This window comes from Babylonia areolata, chromosome 24 (genome assembly GCF_041734735.1).
Source record: "Babylonia areolata isolate BAREFJ2019XMU chromosome 24, ASM4173473v1, whole genome shotgun sequence".
NCBI classification, from domain to species: domain Eukaryota; kingdom Metazoa; phylum Mollusca; class Gastropoda; order Neogastropoda; family Buccinidae; genus Babylonia; species Babylonia areolata.
In genome coordinates this window covers 22,693,176-22,715,771 of record NC_134899.1, presented here as the reverse complement: position 1 = coordinate 22,715,771, position 22,596 = coordinate 22,693,176, and the positions used below count along the sequence as shown (strand labels likewise).

The following is a 22,596-nucleotide window of genomic DNA, read 5'->3' as shown; positions in this document are numbered from 1 at the left end:
TCAAGCTATTTCCTCTGAATATATTCACAATGGCACAAAAAGACACTGGTACAAACAGCAGAGTAGTGCTCAGATTCTGTTCACTGAAACACATGAGCCACAGATGTGGTGAACACACCAAAGGATGACCCAGCCAAACTTCACCAAGCACACTGAGCAAGATAACAGCTGGCTGACAACTATTCTCCAGTATGCCACAGATACATCAGACAAACAGGTAAACACAAAGGTTGTTTACTTTAACCCTTTCGCTGCCAGGAAAATAAGATTGAAGTGAAATCTATTTGCCAGGGTTTTTTCACAAAAAACGGGTATAAATTTTCAAAAAATTCTGTGCTCTTTGTTATTGGAGAAAGACCCATAAAAGTATATATTTTCTGAAAGGTAAATGAATAAAGAATACAAAACACATGCTGTTTTCCCATTTTATATATTTTTAGTGACATGCTGTTGTTTTGAAATCAGTGTTTTGTTTTTTGTCACATTTTCAACTTGTTCATTACAAACATTAGTCAGGTAATTTGCACAAAAACATCATATTTTCTGGACAAATGGATATCTGCAAACACAAAATCATACTAGAACAACCACAATATATATATATATTTTTTTTAAGAGATAGATACACAATACATTGTGACTTCTCCAAGTGATAAGATGGATGTGAGGCCACGCCCCCTCAGTCTCCACCCCCCTCCTCCTCACCCCTCTCACACGGTCACTTGATTCAGTTCTCATCAGACCGCGTTGGCTGCGTGCCAAGAATATCGCTCTGCTGCTAATTCGGTCATCTGTCGTCTGCTAACACCTGTACAGCCGGCATCACTCACTGACAGTCGCATCTTGGCCACTCTCTTGATTACTCCCTTTATTTTCTATCAGATCGTCCTATAAATGTTCATCACTATCTTCTCCTTCGAATTTACGCTTCAATTCTTTCTGAGCATCAGCTAAAGAAAGAAATGGTTGATTTAGTTCGTCACGATCGCATGTCTTGAGCACGGCGTCAGTCTGACATTTTGTTGAGCGAGCGAGGAGAGAAGTCAGGCAAACACTTGGACAGTGACCCAACCAAAACGTTCAAATAAAGGACTGCTTCATGACGTAGATGGGGTTTCTAGCTATGAATAGAATCTAGAGAGATTCCCCAGGTTAAAGGTACCACTATTTTTGCCAAGGAAGTGAATGCAAACCAGGGAAAAGTCAGAATATTTCGATGACGAGTTATCTCGTCATGCAGGCAGCGAAGCATACATGCTTGCCATGACGAGTTATCTCGTCATGCAGGCAGCCTAGGGGTTAACACAGGCAACAAAAAGACACTGCACCAGAGTGAAGAGCGTGAAACAGTGTAAAATTCACTTACATAGCGGCGGACCATCTGCGCTATGTACATGTGTTCCACTCCTGGGGTGAGCTGGCCGAAGTCCCAGACCAGAGGCAGCATGCTCTGGGGTAGGGGCTGTACTCGATACACCAGTTGACGCATGGGCACTCGTCCTGCAGACATAAACACTTCAAAGAAATTCTGGACAGACTGTCACATTTTACACACTAATGATTGTTTCTCTGACAGTCTGTTGCACATGCTGTCCATGCACTCCTTATTCCAGCTGACTTCTCACCACATTTCAATACATTCTGCAGGCCCCACACTGCTGCAGTGGCATAGGCCTCATATATAATAATACCCAGTTCTGTCACAATCCTAGCACCAGCAGTTTACAGGGACTGATTTGAGCTCTGCTGATGCCAACAAAAGAGGGAATACAAAATACATTGAAATCAGTTTCAATGAAATGTTGTGTGGGCTTAAAGTAACAGAAGAGACAATAATTATGATCACTGGTGTGAATCTTATTCAATTTTTGTTCACAGTCAGACTGGGTTCCTTACTGCTTGTGATGAGCTCAAATGTATGTTGGCAGTTCCTCTACACACTGCTGGCACTGAGACTGACACTCAGTGATGCCACTTAACTAAATCTGGATGAACAGTTTTTTCCCCTGCTTTCCCCTGCAGATGACCCATTTGTCAGGAAAAAAATAACAAAAAATACAAAACACAAAGTAACTAAATGAAACTCCCTGTACTTGACCCACTGACCCCTCTTCTCATGTTGTGTGTACATCCACCCCCCCTCCCTCTATTCACAGCCCTCAAAAGCTGAGTCACTGTCAGTTCCTTCTTGGTGGTAGCTTTCTTTACTGTAGATATTTTATTCAACATCTTCATCATCCTCGTTGATGTTGAAACCTTCAGTTTGAAGCATTTCAATCACTTCAGCAGCAATAAAAAGTTGCTGTCATGATCTATTTTACTCCCAAAATTTCCACTTCTATCACTTGTGACGCCATTTTCAATATGTATGCAGATTAGTTGGTGATGTGGGGTACCAAGGTCAACAGCTGGCCAGCGAGGGTATAGTTACAGAAATTCACAAAGAAACTTCCCATTTGACCCTTGACACGTTCACAATGCTCGGTCTAGCTGCGATTTTTATGCTACCCCATGAGGAAAATGTGGAAAAAATTTTGATTGTCGAAATCGCTATAGCGTTCCGTCATCCAGAATGCTACCTTACATCAGGAACGCAATAGCGTTCCATCGTTCAGTCTGTTAAACAATGCAGACGATGGGACAGCAAAAAGAAAAGAGAGAGAGAAAAAAAGAAAAAAACTTTGAGCTGGAAACTGTTTTACTTATAAATTACAAAACATGATAAAAAATCTTTGGAAATAACAACTGAATTACTGCAAGCAATTTGCAAGCAGATGGTGTGCACACTGTATAAATCAATCTAAATTCTATGTTTTTGCTCACCATCAAAAACTTTTTTTTCAACTGAAAAGTTATGTTAGAATATAAACAACAGTTTGGCACACGTGGCAAAGCATTTTACTGTATTAATATTGAAACAAAAAACAGTTAAATGTTCATTTTCTGTCAATACATTTTTTTAAAATTGACATCTTTTCCATGACTTTACCACTGAGATACTTCATAATGAAAATAGTTACAGCACTGTGAATGATTCCCTCAAAAACTGACATTGAAGGCAAAATGGTGGACAATGTTTTGTATCACAGACTGCTATTTCAGCAAGCTTATTCTTGTTAATTCAGTACCCTCTCTTAATTACATAATATCAATATGCAATATGCATGTTGATGTTGCAGTTAATGTGGTATGTCCATAATTTTCTTTTTGCTTTCATTCAGTCACAGACAATAAACGGAATGTCATGCTATCTTAAAACTATTGCTAGATGATACTACAGCAATGATCCAGAAATCACTGAAATCGAAATAAATGCTTGCCAGTCAGGAGGTGAACAAAGTAAAATTTTCGTGATCTGAAAGTCCAGTAAAATCCAGAAGACCTGTACCTCTACAACTGATTTTTATTTGTGGAAAAATGTTTATTACACACACACACACACATATATATATTTATATCTCTCTCTCTCTATATATATATATATATATATATATATATATATATATATATATATCTACACACACACACACACACAACTGAAACATGGTTTATTAAAGAAACTCACATTGTTTCCACATGAGCACACACACACACAAAAAACAACAAACAAAAAAAACAAACAAAAAAAAACACCACACGAAAAAGCAAATTTCCTAACTCCTTTTCAGGACTGAACAGATGATTTGCTTGAAGATAACAGGGCTGATGTGGTGAATACAGGAGGCATATCGTATGTCCTTATATTCACAGCAGATGTTACAGTAGGAGCAGGAACACTGATAACATCAAAAACATACGTATATATAAGAAAACAAAACCAGTTTTGAAGCACCTGAATCCTTAATCCTTAGGCACAGAAACCATTTTACTCACCCAGTCTGTCACAGGTCTTCTCTGCACTGACATGGTAGCCAAGTCCTGCCTTCTCCAGTCTCTCGATCACCGCCTTTGAATGCCTTCAATCAATCACCAGGACACATCCTCATGAACTAAATGATAGCCTGACAGTTTTACCAAAACTGACATCTGTAGCGTTTATCACATGGCCTTGATATTGTCAATTCAGCCAGTATTAAAAATCTTCCAGAACAAGATAATGACCATAAGACACAGGCACACTGCAGATTCTGCTGTGATGATAATCATAGTTTATTCATAGTTTATTTGTTTCATACTGTCCATAATTCAACCAGTATTAAAGACCGTTCAGAACAAGATATTGGCCATAATAAGACATAGACATACTGCAGATTCTGCTGTGATAATAATCATAGTTTATTTCAGTTTATGCTGTCCATTAATACTCTAATATTAAAGAGACACATACATGAGTATTGATATTATAATGTTACATAGAACTACATACTAAAAAAAAAATCCTGATATGATACACCTATTCACCCTAGGAACTGACTGTTTAAAGAAACTCCAGCTGACAGTACAATAATGTAAAAGCACCTCAATAACAAGGCTTTGATGTTAGGTTAAAATACTAAAAGTGTTCAAAGGTGAATAAATAATAACATTCATCATGTATGTAAAACTTCCCTTGAGTGATTCCTTTAAAAATTCTCTTAGTTTTTAACTATGTATGACAGTTTTCTGTGCCCAGCTTTTTAAGTTCTGACTAGCATTATCCAGAAACATTATTATTGTCTCCACTGCCAAGTCACTGTGTCACTCATCAGATACAGTGACAAACTAATCACTGTTTGTTATCTGATGCTTTCTTCTTTCCGATGGACTGGTAATGTCTGTGTGCTGACTTGTTTCTGGAATATCACTGAAGAAATCTTTTTTTAAAGAAATTGAATTTGATCTCTCTCTTTCTCTCTCTCTCTCCACATATCGTTGTAAAATTCTTTTAAAAAATAAACTTTAAAACAGTGGTTCAACTGATGCTATTCTGTGAATTTGTAAGGAGGAAGGTGGCAGAATGGTTAATATGCTCAGCTGCCAATATAGAGAGTCCATGAGGGTATGGCTTTGACCTTTTTCCCCCAGGTTTGACTGGAAAATCAAACTGAGCATCTAGTCATTCGGATGAGATGATAAACCGAAGTCCAATGTGCAGTACGCACTTGGTGCACTGAAAAAGAACCAATGGCTACGAGAGTGTTGTCTTCTGGAAAATTCTCTTGAGGAAATCCACTCTGATAGGTACACAAATATATAAGCATGCACTCAAAGCCTGACTAAGCACGTTGGGTTATGTTGCTGGTCAGGCATCTGCTAGCAGATGTCGTGTGGTGTATATGGATTTGTCGGAACACAATGACACCTCTTTGAGAAACTGAAACTGAAACTGTAAAATGTGCTGGGCACAGAAGAAAGCACATTACAACACTTACCAAAGCACAGCTGTTGTTTATTTCTAACACATCATGTTCTGAGAGTCTAAGTGAAATTGTTGAGAGTGGTGATGTTCCAGTTTATTTTCAAAGCTGTCTATGTCTTATTATGTGAAGTGTCAATCTGATCAGAATTCTGTCTCCATATTCTGACAATGAATATGTTTGAACATGTACAATTACCATGTTTTAATATGATGGCATTAGCAGAATGATCCAAATGGTACTACCAAACACTACGCTACTTTCAAAAAGTAATCTGCTGAAAAGATTAAGAAACATGCACCTTGTTTCTAACCTACTAGAACAAAATATTGCCAGATCTGTACATGCAGCCAATGAGAAAGAGTCAGTGCATCTTTCAAGTTCTCTTAAAGAAGTTTATAACCATATTATACAGATGCCACATACATTCAGTTCTGAGACTAAAGAGGGATGATTTAATTACCTATTTGTCACATTCGCAATTTGGACTGTTTAATTAAAGTCAGCATTGCAATATATGGACTTACTTGCGATATGGATTACAGGCAGCCACCATCTTCAGATCACTGTGAAGCTTGATTGGTCTTCCATTCATGGTGCCATCACACATCACTTCCTTGATGGCTCCAATGGCTTCTGTGGTGTTGGCTTCATCAAAAAACAACACAGTGTACAGTGGAAAAGATGATGGTTCCTGTGCATATTGCCTCTTGGCCAAATCCTCTGCTTCCCGAACCTTCTTGTGAATGTCTTCTGATGTTGTGCCTCCATGTACCTTCACAAATACAGTCACAACCACACAGAACATTAGACTGTCTTACAGTTGGGTTCTGTCATTTGAATATCATTGAGCACATACAGCTATATGCAAATATAAGAGTACAAAAACTAACAATTATGTCAGGCTGTCAATAGCACAGCCAGCCACAGAAACTAAATTGTGAAGGAAATCTTGAGAAAGACAATTTAAACAGAAGCTGAAGCAAAAAATTATCCTTATGAATGTTATCACAAGATCAAACACTTTGTCCTCGTTCTGGAACTGAGAAAAAAGTCTCATGGAATTTCACCTAAGAGTCTTCACTGATTTAGTGATAAAATCTTTATGACCTACGCAAAATTAATTTAAGCATTCTGTAAGATTATGTTTGATATCAAAAGGTTCATACACCCTCAGTTTTGAATTTCAGATTGTAAAAAAGGAAATAATCACATGTAATCTGTTGTGAACAGCCATTTTCTATTCCCAGTTGCACATGAAAAACAGGTATTTATTGTTCATGAAAACAATTTCTTTAGATTCAGTGGTGTTTAAATGAGTTTGTTTCCATGATTATCACAATGGTCTGTACACAATCATCATAATTTCAGTTTCTCAAGGACAATTCCATATACATGACACCACATCTGCTAGGCAGATGCCTGACAGCATCATAACCCAACACTGGTCAGGCTTTGAGTGTATGCATATATATATTTGTATACCTATCAAAGTGGATTTCTTCTACAAAATTTTGCCAGAGGGTAACACTTTTGTTGTCATGGGTTCTTTTCCAGAGTACCAAGTGTGTGCTACACACGGGACCTTGGTTTATTGTCTCATTCAAATGACTAGATGTTTTGTTTGATTTTCCAGTCAAACTTGGGAGAAAGGGTGAGAACCCACATCCTCAAGGACACTGTGTTGGCAGATGAGCATCTTATCCATTCTGCCACCTTCCTCCAACAAACAATTCAGGATGAATATGTTTGTCTGAGAAGGAAGAAAGAGACTTACTTTCATGATCACCATGTTTTGATTCTTTGCGCGAGGAGTCTGCAGTGCACACAGAAACTGTACCAGGCGCGTCTTCCCACATCCTGTCTCCCCCATCACTATCACTGGAATGTTGCATCTGTAGAAAATATGTAAAGCACCCTGTGACTTCTCTTTCTGACAAATTAAAAGGCAAATATCAAATATAACTGGCTGTTGTGACAAAGTAAAGTCAGTGTTACAGACTGACAACTAGAAGGATGTGGGTTTGAGACTCATCAGATGCTTAGAAGAAGCACACTGACACACACACACACACACACACACATACATATATATATATGTATATATATATATATATATATATATATATATCTATATCTATATATCTATCTATCTATCTATCTATCTTTTAAGAGATTAAATGAGTGTATGAAATATAACTTCTAAATATCTATAATAATTAGACCTGCTTTGTAGATTATTCCCACACAGTAAAGCAGCAGCTTAGATTATTCACATTTCATGGCAGTCATAAGAAACAATGGGGACATCTTTTATTTTCATGACTGGTACAATGATAAAACATACATAGCAAAGAATGTGACAAGATTTTTTATAAACCACAATCCTGTTTAGATTTGCAAAAATGTTGCAAGAGGAAAAGACATAAAATCTAACATCATAAATGGCCTTATACCTGAAGCGCATGTATATGGCCAAGATCTTTTTTGCATTGTCGGTTGTCAGTTCATAAGTGTCATCTGGATCCACAACATGCCCACTCCTGGTTCTCCACTCCTCTTGTGGCACACCCATGACTTGATACAGTCGCAGCAGCTTTTCCCCCCTGCCACATAAATAGAATCAGCACGGTCCCTGTCTATCAATTGATACAGTCTAATTAAGCCTAATTCCATTCACCTATTTCAAAATTCAAAGATGGTATCAGTAACCATAACCTCATCAAGAGAGTCAGAATCACTTCAGTTGATCGACAACATTACTTTTGTTTTCAACTAAGTTTCGTAATTATGCAATAAATGAAACAACATTCTTGCCACGTCCTCTGAATTGCACATCCTGGCAGCCATGTTAACATGCTCAACAAGGTTTTGGTTTACAAAAAACCCCGAAAAAACCCACCAAAATTGAGTCAAAAATTTGATGAGAAATTACTTCAATCACCCTGCAAAGTAGTTAAAGTAGTTGCCATTTGCAAACCAAGTTCTGGTAACGACGTGACCATCCTGGCCACTGATCAAGCACTACGGATAATGATACCTGAAAACTACTTTGTTTCAACTTTGTTTTTTATGCACATAGTACATATACACTTTCAACAGTGTTACGGTGCTGGATGCTGGTGACATATGTGCAAAACTTCCTCTGACACAATTTCAATGGGTTTTTTTGGGTTTTTTTCTGTGATCATTAAAATGTGAAAATTCGGGTTTGAAGGAATATGAAAGGGAAAATTTGTTAAACTTCTCATATCTCTTTAAACCCAAAACTTCACATAACGGGAACTGTTTGCAGATGAAATTGTTTGCAACTGATCAAGAAAGGAATTAGATAATACAATGACTATCGATATGTAGGTGTGTTTGTTTGAGTAGTTGCAATTTTTGAAGTGGCTGTTAAACTTTTTTCAAGCAGTATTCCAAAGACTTCTGGCCTCCATTCGATTTCTTATATAAAGGACATAAACACCATCATGTATATAAGCAGTGCCTACTGCTGAAAGAGAAAAAAATAATCAAGAATGCAATGGTGTTATGTGTATCAGTCCTGTGATATACTGAGTTGTATATTCTGACCTGTTAAGTGAATCATAGTCTTCTGAGAGTGGTGCCCCATTGACAGCCAGGCTTTGGTACAGAGACCTCTTCATGATGGCAGCTTCCAGAACTTTGCCAGCCTGATTGATCAGATTACCAGTCTTGGGGTCCACAGTGAAGCCAAGGAATGTCATGCTGGTGCGGTCAGGGTTGAAGAAAATGTATGGGTGGGGGCTGTAAGAAAGAACTAATCATTATGATCACTGCATGTTTAACAACAAGAGACCAATTCAAATGCACATAGTATGCCACAGACAGACAGGGTCATATAGTTCTTTCCAGGCAGAAATAAGCACCGTCATTAACCCCTAGGCTGCCTGCATGACGAGATAACTCGTCATGGCAAGCATGTATGCTTCGCTGCCTGCATGACGAGATAACTCATCATCGAAATATTCTGACTTTTCCCTGCTTTGCATTCAGTTCGTTGACAAAAATGCTGGTAGCTTTAGCTTGGGGAATCTTTCTGGATTCTATTCATAGCTAGAAACACCATCTGCGTCATAAGGCAGTCCTTTATTTGAACGTTTTGGTTGGGTTACTGGCCGCAGTCTTTGCCTGGCTCCTCTCCTCGCTCGCTCAACAAAATGTCGGACTGACTCCGTGCTCAAGACATGCGCTCGTGGTGAACTAAATCAACCAAGATTACTTTCTTCAGCTAATGCTCAGAAAGAACTGGAGCATAAATTTGAAGGAGAAGACAGTGGTGAACATTTATAGGACGATTTGATAGAAAATAAAGGGAGCAATCAAGAGAGTGGCCAAGATACAACTATCAGTGAGTGATGCAGGCTGTTCAACTCTAGCAGACGATTTTTTAGCAGGGCACCGTATGAGCTATTTTCTTGGCACTCAGCCAACACGGTCTGATGAAGTGATGGTGTGAGAGGGGTGAAGAGGAGGAGGGTGGAGACTGAGGGGGCGTGGCCTCACATCCATATTATCACTTGCAGAAGTCACAATGCATCTATTTCTTTTTCAGTTTTTTATATTGTGGTTGTTCTAGTATGATTTTGTGTGTGCAGATATCCATTTATCCAGAAAATGATATTTTTGTGCAAATTACCAGACTAATGTTTGTAATGAACAAGTTGAAAATGTGACAAAAAACAAAACACTGATTTCAAAACAACAGCATGTCACTTAAAATGCATAAAATGGGAAAACATCATGTGTTTTGTATTCTTTATTCATTTCCCTTTCAGAAAATGTATACTTTTATGGGTCTTTCTCCAATAACAAAGAGCACAGAATTTTTTGAAAATTTATACCCGTTTTTTGTGAAAAAACCCTGGCAAATAGATTTCACTTAAATCTTATTTTCCTGGCAGCGAAAGGGTTAAAACAATTGATTACATCTTAAAAAAAAAGAAAAGAAAAAAAAAGGAATAAGCTATCATGACCACCACTCAATAATACCAACACTGGTCCCTTGTTCAGCACCTGTTCTTTACTGGAGAAAGAACAACATCTGATTTAACTGATTTACTGCTTTTATTTGAAAAACACTCGGGATAACATGACTTTCTTTCGAACAGAAAGCTGTATGAGTCACACTGACTCCCTGAAATATAAAATAAGACTCATTCAGCAAAGGGTTAAGTGGTGGCCTAGTGGAAACATGCCCGTCAAGGAAGTGAGAGAATTTGGTGGGCATGGGTTCCAATACCACAATGGCCAGAATTTTCTTCCCCTCCATTAGATCTTGAGTGGTGGTATGTCATTCACAGGAGATGATCAACCCAGGTCCCTTGTGCAAGAAGCACTTCATGCACATAAAGAATGCATGGCAACAAAGGGGTTGTCAATGGCAAAATTCTGTAGCAAAATGCACTTTGATGGTAAAACAAATGCACTTGCAGACAGAAAAAAAGGTATCACTGCACTGAAGTGACACTTTCTCTCTTGGGAGAGTATCCTGAATTTCACACAGAGAAATGTTCACACACACACATACACAACAAAAAAACACCAATACAATATAAATATAACAAGGGGATAGTAGACATTACAGAAAGAATCTTAAGAATAAATATCTGGGCGTTGACAGATGTTTTTGTGGAAAGTATCTGCAGATCTAATAATATGTAAATAAAAATTATAATGGTTGAACCAACGTATTAAGCTAGAAAAAGAAAAGGAAAAAGAAAAGGATTTGCTGAACCAAAAAAAAAAAAAAAAGACTCAAAACCTATTTACAGACAACCATTAACATACATTTCAAAGACACCTGGAGAGGAATCCTGATCCAGATGTGCAAATGCAGTCCCCAATGAACAGATGTAGAATAAACATGACAGCTGATGTGCATGTACATGTGTGTGGCTGGTGAGCTATAGAAAAGATGCTAGTATCAGACAGAGCCTTTTCATTGGCTCTGTGGTGTCACAAGCTAGCACACTTTACCTTGACTCCCAGGTTCTTCTCATCTGGAACTTTTCAATGTCTTCTGCATCAGCTTGCTCTTCCTCCCCTGGCTGCTGCAAGACTGGCAGGCTCTCTTCTGATATGTTCAGGGAACGTGTTGCAAAGTCCTGGAATCATAAACAAAAGAAAGGCAAGGCCTTCAAGACTCACATGTGATACACAGTTGAAATCTATTTTGGAAGGTTCAAACAAAGCACATTTGGTTTGAGAGTATGTAGACTTCTCACAGCGCTAAAGCGCACCTACCAATGAAGTTCAAAAATTAATATTAAACGTATGATTTTTTTAGCGTGGTAAATCAGTTAAGGTCTTCGAGGTGATAACGCTATTTAAATCATGGTATTTTGTTATATCTCGATTATCTAAGAAATTCTTTAAAGGCTGTGGTAAGTGAGACACTGTCATCACCTTAGGCACACCACAACATGTAGCTGTTTTCTCCAGGTCTGTGTGTTGGACAGGCTTACAGAAATTACAACAGTGCAACCCTGTCCATTTACTTTCTCTTTTATGTTCATTCAATTTAATTCAGTATCCACTTTAAAATATTCAGATGCAGTAAATACGTCAATGGTGTAGTTAGTGTCACTGTATGTGTTCTGTCCAAAATTTGTATTTTTTACTTTTAATTATGAACAAGAAAAATGAGGTCAGGCTGTCTTCAAACTCAAAGATCAATTGTCATTTTTTGGATCCGGATCCACAACGAAAGAAAATGTTTATGATCAGAAATACAGCTTAATCTAGAAGACTCACAACTATTATTGGTATGACTGTGAAGATTTTTTTCCCATTATGTTAAATCCAAATTTTGTATTGGCAGACAAAGTATTTCAAGAGATGATGACAATGTTAAAGTTTACCACAGACACACAGACATACCTACAGACACATACAGAGACAACCAAACACCAGGTTATTACACAGACTCACACTGTTTACACAACTGAGTGAAAAAGTAAGTGGCGATCACTGTTATTTTGGTCTGACAACTTCGACAACAAAATGGAGGGAAGGTAGCAGAATGGTCAAGATGTTATTTGCCAGTACAGTGTCTGTGAGGGTGTGGGTTCAATTCCCGGTCTAGGAGAAAGGAGGAAGTTGGCAGAATGGATAAGACACTCATTTGCCAACACGGTGTCCTTGCGCATGTGGGTTGGAATCCTACTCTCACCCTTTCTCCCAAGTTTGACTGGAAAATCAAATGAAGTGCCTAGTCATTCGGATGAAACGAAAAACTGAAGTCCAGTGTGCAGCTTGCACTTGGCACACTGGAAAAGAACCAACGGCAACAAAAGGGTTGTCCTCTGGCAAAATACTGCAGAAGAAATCCACTCTGATAAGTGCACCAACATATATGCTTGCACTCAAGCCTCACTAGCATTTTGAGTTATGCTGTTGTCATGCATCTGCCTAGTGTATGTGGTGTAGCATATATGGATCTGTCCAAAGGCAGTGACGCCTCCTTGAGATACTGAAACTGAAAACTTCAGACAAAGAAGTGCAGAAAAGAAGAAAAGGTGGTGTAACAACCATTTTTGTTGCTCATTAAATTTCATCATGAGTGAGATTTTTTGGTGTAAATTTTGATGCACTGAAGTGATGCAAGTACTGCTCCCCTTTCACTTTTACCCTGACAATCAGTCACCCAGAGAACCAATAAAAATAGATCAAAAGGGGAACAGCAAAGTCTGACGTCATGTTGGGTGAGACAGTGAATGATAAACAGTGTAAATTCAAACTGCTTTGCTTCAACTTTAATTTTTTCAACAGCTGTGTGATGCTGAACACAGCTGACAGTAGAACACAAGTAAATGAAACAGCAAACTCTGGTGCAAGACGGTTCAAAGCCTTTCTGCTATCATATTCACTTTTCATATCCCTTTAAAACTTCTAATGAACCTCAAAGCATATAAAAGGTCTTAGCAAATAGTGTGCAGCTCTGATGCATTTGTCCACATGCAGTGATATCCCAATGTGAAAACTGAGGGCAAAAACCAGAAGCAAATAAACAAGTATAACAGACTGCACTCAAACCATACATGCACATGTGTTTAAATCTTTGGCCTAAATGGGGTGGTTGGAAATGATAGGTATGGGACAGAGAGAAGAGTATGTGTACCAACCCTTGACATGTGAATGAGGAATCTGAGTACAAAGGCTGGAAATCCTGGAAGATCTTCAGCAATGTCAGAGCTACAAAAGATGGAGTGTTCAAAATCTTCCAGCTGTTTGTTGAGGAAAGACACAAAGTGATGAAGCTCTGACCAGGAAGGATTCTTCACTCCACAATGTCTGCAACAGAAACACACAATGACAGTGACAGTAGCATCTATTTGAAGAAAAAAAAACAAAAACAACAACAAAAAAAAAAAACCCCAAAAAACAAACAACCCCCCCCCCCCCAAAAAAAAAACACAAAAAACAAAAAACAAACAAAAAAACGAGACAAAGCTTTCATGGCTCATCTGTGATTCACACTGATTTTCAACAAAGAACTAATATCTCCCACCAATCTTAATTTTTTTTTTTTTTTTGGTGAGAAAACCGGTAAATAATAAACCTTGTTTTGAATAATATGCACAAAGTCAAGGTCAACCAGCCAGACTCTTCAGAATCATGATGTTAATCCTTTGATCAGAGTTCAGACAGCTCAAACTTTTGAAGCTGCAATTCATCTGCAGTAGTTCTGAAAAGCAAATGTCAAAATGAAATTTTAACTCTTCAGTGCCAAGGCTTATTTTGACTTGTGCTTCCTATTACCAAGCGGTTTTGGGTTGCAGAGGGTAACAATGAAAAAAAATTCTAGTACATAATCTCCTGCAAGAAAGTATACATAACCTATACTTTTTCTGAAAGGAAAATGAACAGACTCTCAAATTCTTTTTGTTAGAAGTCCATCAAACACATTCCTTCAATTGCAACTCCTGCCTGTGCCATGCCCATTCATTTCATGCTCACTTTCATACAGTAACAAAAAGGTAAAAAGTGACCCAGTTGGCCGACACTGCAGGGAGTGAGGAGGTGAGCGTTGTTCACAAGGTCACTTGAAGTTGAGAGTTGTTTGATAAATGCAAGCATGCTTTCCTGAAACCATGCTGTATATGTAAATTCAGGACTCGCACAAAACTGTTCACCCCTTTCGTCACTCTGTCCATCCCTGCCCTGAATAAGTGGATGGTTTGTATTGAGTTTGACTCTAAGTCAGCCACAGAGCTATACTCGACCTCCTGCTCCACTGTCTCTCCTTTGCTGGCTACATCTTGCTCTTCAGCTACCACACCCTCCCTCCTCTCTGCAAATCATCATTCTTACTTTCAGGCAGGTCAAGTGAACCATCTGACAATATTCTGCCACACCTAGCACTCAATTTGTCAATGTCAGTGACTTGTAAAGCTTCAAAACATCTTGGATGGCAAAATCTTGATTTTTGTTGTTGTTTTAACACACTGCTATTTCAAGCCACTATAAGGTTGTGGTTCATCATCTGCCAGTTTGAATGCATTGTGAGTGGGGGGTGGGGGGGTATTGGCAATAACATCCAGAAATTATAATACAAAAAGTGATTGGCTGCTGCTCCTCAGTGATAATTGAAATAGGCATATCAAGCTTTCTGACTGGTGGCTATTGGGACACATCAACTTTAAAACAAATGTCATGCCCTATATGAGACTGGTCTAGTACGGTAACCCCCACCCAACCCAGCACTAACACCTCGACAATACAAACATAGACTATAACAGAGTAAGGGTTCAATATATATTTATTCCGTACATACAGTAAACAATGCACACAGCGTTTAATAAACGACAGAAAACAACAAAGCACATTACTACAAAGACAAGCTATCCAGCAACTTAACTAAAGAGTATGGAATGGCACAAAATGTGGAAATAATCACAATCCTTCAAGTGAAGGGCAATGGGCTCATGAGTGAATAAATTCACTTCTGGAAGGAAAATAAACGATTTAGCACATGAGTGTGTGTGTGAGTGTGTGAATATGTGTGTAGACGGTGACATAGAAACACAAGCACAACGTTGATGATGAAGGTAAGGAGGTTGCGATGATGTTGAAGAAGTAGTGATGACAATGATGAAGTAGTGACAACGACGACGAAGAAGAATGAAGAACAGTAAGTGACGACGACAACAAGACTGGAAATGAACAAAAGCTGAAGCACAAGGCCAGAAAACGCTGGCGATGGAAGGCAGCGGCAGGTGGCAGCAGCCAATGGTGGCCTAGACCATGGAAGTCAGAGGCTGGCAGCGGAATTCCAGGGAAGACAGTGGATGGTCAGTGGAAGGGTAGGAAAGTCAATGGATGGACAGGGAAGTCAGTGGAAGACACAGAAAGTGGGAACACTTCTAGGCGGGTACTGCTACCCAGACGCTGAAAGGCACTGAACACAACACCTACCGAAGAACACCAAACGCTCGGAGGAAAATTATCCTCATTCACGAGTGCAAAACCGTCCCAAACAGCCCTGTAGAGTGCAAAGCAGACATGACTGCCTCCAATGCCAGTCATGGGTGAAAAGCCCAGAATCTTGTCACTGACTGACCAGCTAAGTAAAGATTGGCAGCCTGAACTGAGACAGATGAGATTCCCATGCAATCAGCACAACCCACACCGCTCTCAAGCTGAATGGGGTGGGAGAACAAGGAGGAGGTAAGGCACACACACCTTGGTTTGTCGCGAGATGTGACAATAGAACTGTAAAACATTCTGAAATGCTGCTGACATATATATACATCATGGGGCAAATAGCAATGCATTTTTCATTATCTATATACATGTCATGGGGCACTGAAGAGAGTAAGTTATTTCACTGTTTGAATGTGCAGGCAAATATTAGGATCAAACTTATCCATGTTTTAAACTTTTCTGATTTTTTCAATGATTTCTGGATTAGAGATTTCAAAAGAAAACCAACAAACACTTGTCCAACACACCACACAGAAACCAGCATGCATGCTGGCAAGATGGCAGACAAAGAGCTAGAGTAAAAAATATTTTAATGCTTTGTTTTATTCATATATTTCTTTTTTAAGTCATCCATTCAAAATTCTTTTTCTGAAATGACTTAATTTCAGTAAACATTCCTTTTTCTATACTTATTTAAACAGATTAAAGGCTTGGAAAGCCTAGAGCCATCCCTTGTTTACACAGCTGAGCCTAAAAAACAAAGAAAAAGCACTGTATACCCAACCTCATAAGGGTCTCCAAACAGGCGCTTTGATCCTGTGCTGTCACCACAGATGGCCTACGCTCACTGAAGGGCTTGGGGTCTCCACGACGGTTGAGTGCATTCAAGTAATGGAATGTCCGCTGGAAAACTGAGCTTCTGTACTCTTCCTCATCAAACAGCAGTTTACAGCCATCTCCAGCTGAAAGACATTAACCAAATGTCATGTGTCTGCTGAAGATAAAACCCAGTGGCGAACATCATATGCTCTCTGAACCCCTTCAGCAGTAGAATAGCAGGTGATATTACCAACAACCTACACAGTCATCACTGTGTTTGCTCTATGCGTTTCTTCCTCTGTGTGTGTGTGTGTGTGTGTGTGCACGCGCGCATGCATGTGAGTGTATTAGTGCTAGTGTTAGTGTGTGTTTTTTGTTGTTGTTGTTGCTGTTTGTTTGTGTGTGTGTGTGTGTGTGTGTGTGTGTGTGTGTGTGTGTGTGTGTGTGTGTGTGTGTGTGTATGTGTGCATGTGTGTGAGTGTATTAGTGTTAGTGTTAGTGTGTGTGTGTGTGTGTGTGCTTTGTAAAGTGATAATGTGTGTGAAATGGCATATAAAATGCATGCCATACAACAGGCATGTTATAAACACAATCTGTGTGTATGTGTGTGTGTGTGTGTGTGTGTGTGTGTGTGTGTGTGTGTGTGTGTGTGTGTGTGTGTGTTAAAGCTGGATGGACAGAGACATCCTTTATGATTTGTGTACCACTTGTGCTGATCCTTGAATATATGCACTCATGTCTGTTTATTCTGAAATACATTCATATATTTGTGGCGATAGTCAAGTAGATGTACATGTTCTCCTAGATCCTGAAATGAACCAATGATATGGAAACATTGTTTCCTTTTGATTTGATATGTCATGTTTATAATTGTTTCACCTTCACAAGACATGACATCTGTATGGTGCACATTATGACATGTACAAATTTTCTTTGTATATTTGTGTGTAAATGATTATGTCTAAACCTGTGTATTTGCATACAAATCACATGTGCAGATTTATTTGTGGATAGATCACTCCAACCCAAACCCAATCAACCGGACAATTTGACTCATTCCCCAACCTTCTCTTTCCTTGCGTAGGTGAATAGGAAGGAATATGCAGACAGCTCTTAAAATAATCAAATCAACATTTCTTATTTTGAAGTTCTGGAATGTACACACACACATTACATTCATGTATGACTATGTGCCAATGTGCAACACACAAATATATACAGGAACAAAAGTGCCCATGCAACACCCAAACATGCATGAACATACACATATGCACATACATATTTAAAAAACACACAACAAACCTGTTTTCTGTGTGCCTTTGAGTGCAGCCAGTGACTCCAAGGGTGATGAACACATTGTGGAGGGCAAAACAGAGAAGATCTCGTGCATGATTTTCTGTTCCTGTTAAGAAATCATATTTGTTATTTAGAGCCTTGTCCTTTTCCCAGGAACGAAATTGGACACCTACAATTGTGAAGTAAAATATCATGAGACGAGTTGACACTGCACTATTTCTAACCTCAACCACTGCTTTCATACTTCCATGCAGGCATCAAGGTGTCCACATGCCACCATCCTGTCTGCATTTGTAATTTGTCAATTTGGTCTCAGCAGATGTCTGTGTGAAATTCAGGTTGCTCTCTCCCCTCCAGAGAGCACATCGCTACAGTGCAGCAGCATTTCTCTGTTCTCTCCATATATATATACATATATATATATATATATTGGCCTAGTGGTAATGTGTCTGACTGGAGAGCACTGGTTCGAATCCCACAGTTTTTTCTTCCCATCCATTAAATTTTGAGTGGTGGTCTGGAAGCTAGTCATTCAGGTGAGACGATAAACCGAAGTCCTGCGTGCACTTAGCGCACGAACAACCCATTGATTTTGTGGTGAACCCATCAAATGACCCATGGCATCCTAAGCCAAACCTAAACTCTGTCCATGTGAATGGTTTTACTGAATCTGGCTGCTGGCAAATAACTGACTTCTGGCCATGTTCAGCATGAATATATCCACACACTGCAACAATGCAGCTCACATTGTTACACTGTATTTTTACACTTCTCCAGTAAATAACAACACATAAGATATATCACATAAAGACATTTTCACAGACTTGCTTGCAAACTGACGACAGCAAAAAGTCTGAAGACATTATAATCACCCTTGATTCTGAATGCTCCAGAAGTGGCATGGCTTCCACGAGGTACAGATCTGACACAGAACGTCTCCACACTCGTCCCCTGACATCCGTAAGGCAGCCCAGCACCAACAGGTTGTACAGCAGGTGGTCTACCCCCTCCTGAACCTGTTACCATATCACAGCTCACAGGTAAGTATCATGAGAAATGGGCTGTGTTGCCTGATTATCCATGATGTGTACAGAAAGAGAACACCACCAGGAATGTGACCCAGACTATTCACTTTTTGTGATGCTGTTTTTTCAATTCCAATCAGTTCAATTAAGATTCATTAATACTTCACCATTAAAGATGTTTGTGGTAAATTGATGAAAGTTGTGAATTCAAATAAACTTAGAAAAGAAAAGTAAACATGGTCATATCCATGGACATAAACCGTGGACACACCTCTGACACTGACTATTCCGTCAATTTTTTCACAAGAGGTAAAAAGATCATGTGTGATTCTTGCTGGACAACAAAACCAAAAGAGCTGGTGTGGGGGAGAGATTGGTGAGGGGTTACTAGCATTTGCATATATTGATCCAAATCATATTTTTGCTAACCATAATAAACCTTGTTTGTCAACCCATAAGTTGTGTGCTGGAAACAGAACTACTTTACCTTAAGCTGCCCACATTAATCAGCATCAATGATTTATGATCATAATGCCAATCTGTTAAACCTTCAAACTTTCTCTGTCCTCATCACCATTTTCCTACTTTAATAAAATTACAAAATATCACTGACTGGTTGATTAGACCCATTCTCCTACTCAAAACATTATAAATCATAATCTCATCTTCTCCATGACTCAAGTAAGTTTGAATTTATTGACACACATTGTAACACCCAAGCTTGTTCTATAAAAAAGAAAAAAAGAAAAAAAAGGCTGTTCATTTCTACAATCTGTGAAAATGCATACCCATCCTCAAAAACAATTAATTTTCCTCTCTTTTTATATCAAATTGGTCCACTTCAGCACTGGAAGAACTTTTTAAGATTCTTGTGATGACACCAGATTTATATGCACAATGACAGTTAAGTCTTCTGTGAGATCCTTGTGATGACACCAGATGTGTATGCACAATGATAGTTAAGTCCTTAATAGTTCAATGACGTGTGTGTGTGTGTGTGTGTGTGTGTGTGCGCGCGCGCGTGTGTGTGCAGGTAGATTCATAAATTTTGATGATCATTCATGACCTTTTTACTTTAAAAGGAAGAGATAACAGAAAGAAAAATGTAAAGCCAGGACCAAAGAGAGTGACCAAAAAGAAAAAAAATTCCAGGACTGAATTTCCAGAAGATGGGGATATCATTCATAACTGAATGCTCTTTCCTCTAATCATCATGTCACACATGCATGCACACTCATGGTGAACTTGCATAATACATTTTGCTTCCAATTCATACAGCCTGCGATTCATTGCTGCCATTGGTATAACAGTCAGATGTCAGACATAGCCATGTGCACTAAAATGGGTGCTTTCTGGTAGGTGGTGTGATGGGAGGATCCATCCATTAAGAATACACCATGCTGTACCTGGAATGAACAGGTCAAAATAAAAGCTTAAATGTTTCTGCTGACTCGCATTATTTTTTCCAGAAGAACTCTTCCATGCAAATCACATCCTCCACATAACATGATGCTTTTTTGTGATGTGACTGTATGATCTGTTAAGTGTTGTAACTTACCAGTATACTAAATTTGAGCTTGATCAGTTTGCCATAGCCAGTCAGTGAGATACTAACCTTCAATAGATGGCACGTAATAATATTAGGATACATTGAAAAAATAGTGTTGCAGGTCATCTGCAGAGATTCACATTCTGTCAAGAATTTGTAGACCACACTCTTCCATGATGAGAATACAGAACTATGTGATATATTACCTCATAGGCAATATCAAGATGAATGATTCTGGCATAACAAGTCTGCTCTGAGGGTGCTCTTTCAAGGAGAGTGGTTGCAACATGATGGCTGTTCACATGCTTTTCATACAGTGGAATGGTCACATGTACTGGTTCATCTTCACTGTCTTCCTCTCTTTCCTCCAGCAAGGACTCCAACTTTGATATGAGACGTTTCACGTACAAAGTTTTGCCCATGCCCGAGCGTGAAGATTGAATCACTCGAACACACAATCTGAAAGTGTCATAAAACATTTTGGAATAAATGCACTCCAAATATAAACTTACATTCAAACTAAAACATATTTATCGAAAATTAGAAATCAAATATACTTATGACCTTGCTTTGATGTTTGCCACCCACTGCACAGGTTTGATATATATGCACACACTTAAGGCCTGACTAAGTGCATTTGGTTATGCTGCTGGTCAGGCATCTGCCAAACAGATGTGGTGTAGTGCATATTATGTATTTGTCCAAAAGCAGTGATGCCTCCTTGAGAAACTGAAACTATATAGATTTCAGGTATTCATTAAAATGCAACATATTTTTCCTCTTTTTCTTCTCCTGCGTTCGTGGGCTGCAACTCCCATGTTCACTCATATATACGCGAGTGGGCTTTTACGTGTATGACCGTTTTTATCCCGCCATGTAGGCAGCCATACTCCGTTTTCGGGGATGTGCATGCTGGGTATGTTCTTGTTTCCATAACCCACCAAACGCTGACAGGGATTACAGGATCTTTAACATGCGTATTTGATCTTCTGCTTGCATATACACACGAAGGGGGTTCAGGCACCGGCAGGTCTGCACATATGTTGACCTGGGAGATCGTAAAAATCTCCACCCTTTACCCACCAGGCGCCGTCACCGTGATTTGAACCCAGGACCCTCAGATTGAAAGTCCAGCACTTTAACCATTCAGCTATTGCGCCCGTCATATTTTTCAATAAAGCACAAAATATCAAAGCTATGAAATTATGCTTTCTATGAATTGAGACCATTCTAACAATCATATATGGATTCACTATTATACAACAGAAGAGCAAGATATGCATTGAGTTAGAAAGAAAGAGAGGACAGGAGCAGTGTAGAGCACTATCAAAGGCATGCGATATCATGAGACATCTGACCTGTCTGGCTCAACGGATGCAGCTGATGAAGGAGTGAGGTCATCAGGAACCCAGAACTTGCTCTGAAGATATTTGGCCAAAGCATCTATGTCTGCTGCACTGATTGGGGCTGGTCGGCTGTATCTTTCCAATGATGCTGTTAGACCAGAGTTGAATTCATTCTCTGCTGTGCACACCACTACCAGCTGGTATGGATGCTCTGCAGACACATATATATTTTCTGTTCAAAATCAAATTGAATAAACATATGTGCACTAATGATATACACCCACACAAACAGACTTGTTCTTAAACTATTCAGTGCCACAGAATTTTGTTAAAACATAGGTGGTCTCCCCTTGTCAGTGAATTTTGATGATCCAGAGGTAATAAATTAAAAAAACCAAAACAAATGCTAGCACAAAAGCATAGGAGATACAGAAAGAAAGTGAATGTATTTGTAACAGGAAATGAATGAGGATCTTGAACTTGGGCTTGTTTCACAATTAATTTGACTGAAAATAACTATTCAGGAATTTCAAAGTGAAGATAGTAATTTTTATGGAACAAAAGTCTACTTCCACCACCACATAATGACAACCAAAAATGAAAACAAACAAAATACATCTGGAAATGATATGCTCCTTATCAGTTTATACCTGCAAACAAAAACAACAGGTTAAAAGTTAATTATAACAATCAGAACTCTTGCAAACATGTAAGTGAATACTGTAACTGTCCCGGCAATTTCAAATTAACACAAAAGGTCAATCATATACTCA

General features: G+C 38.8%; 1 protein-coding gene across 3 annotated transcripts in view; it reads right to left on the bottom strand.

Moving 5' to 3' along the window:
- LOC143298824 (E3 ubiquitin-protein ligase RNF213-like) overlaps positions 1 to 22,596 on the bottom strand; it is a 232,974-nt gene that overhangs the window by 116,705 nt on the left and 93,673 nt on the right. For all 3 annotated transcript variants that reach the window (XM_076611814.1, XM_076611815.1, XM_076611816.1), the window contains exons 30-42: positions 21,836 to 22,034; positions 20,684 to 20,936; positions 18,776 to 18,919; positions 17,910 to 18,009; positions 16,573 to 16,750; positions 13,487 to 13,655; positions 11,340 to 11,467; positions 8,913 to 9,107; positions 7,793 to 7,942; positions 7,114 to 7,231; positions 5,864 to 6,111; positions 3,874 to 3,956; positions 1,367 to 1,500 (exon numbers count right to left, since the gene is read on the bottom strand). In XM_076611814.1, coding sequence (XP_076467929.1) covers positions 1,367 to 1,500; positions 3,874 to 3,956; positions 5,864 to 6,111; positions 7,114 to 7,231; positions 7,793 to 7,942; positions 8,913 to 9,107; positions 11,340 to 11,467; positions 13,487 to 13,655; positions 16,573 to 16,750; positions 17,910 to 18,009; positions 18,776 to 18,919; positions 20,684 to 20,936; positions 21,836 to 22,034 — 2,099 coding nt within the window. The remainder of the gene's footprint in view (positions 1 to 1,366; positions 1,501 to 3,873; positions 3,957 to 5,863; positions 6,112 to 7,113; positions 7,232 to 7,792; positions 7,943 to 8,912; positions 9,108 to 11,339; positions 11,468 to 13,486; positions 13,656 to 16,572; positions 16,751 to 17,909; positions 18,010 to 18,775; positions 18,920 to 20,683; positions 20,937 to 21,835; positions 22,035 to 22,596) is intronic.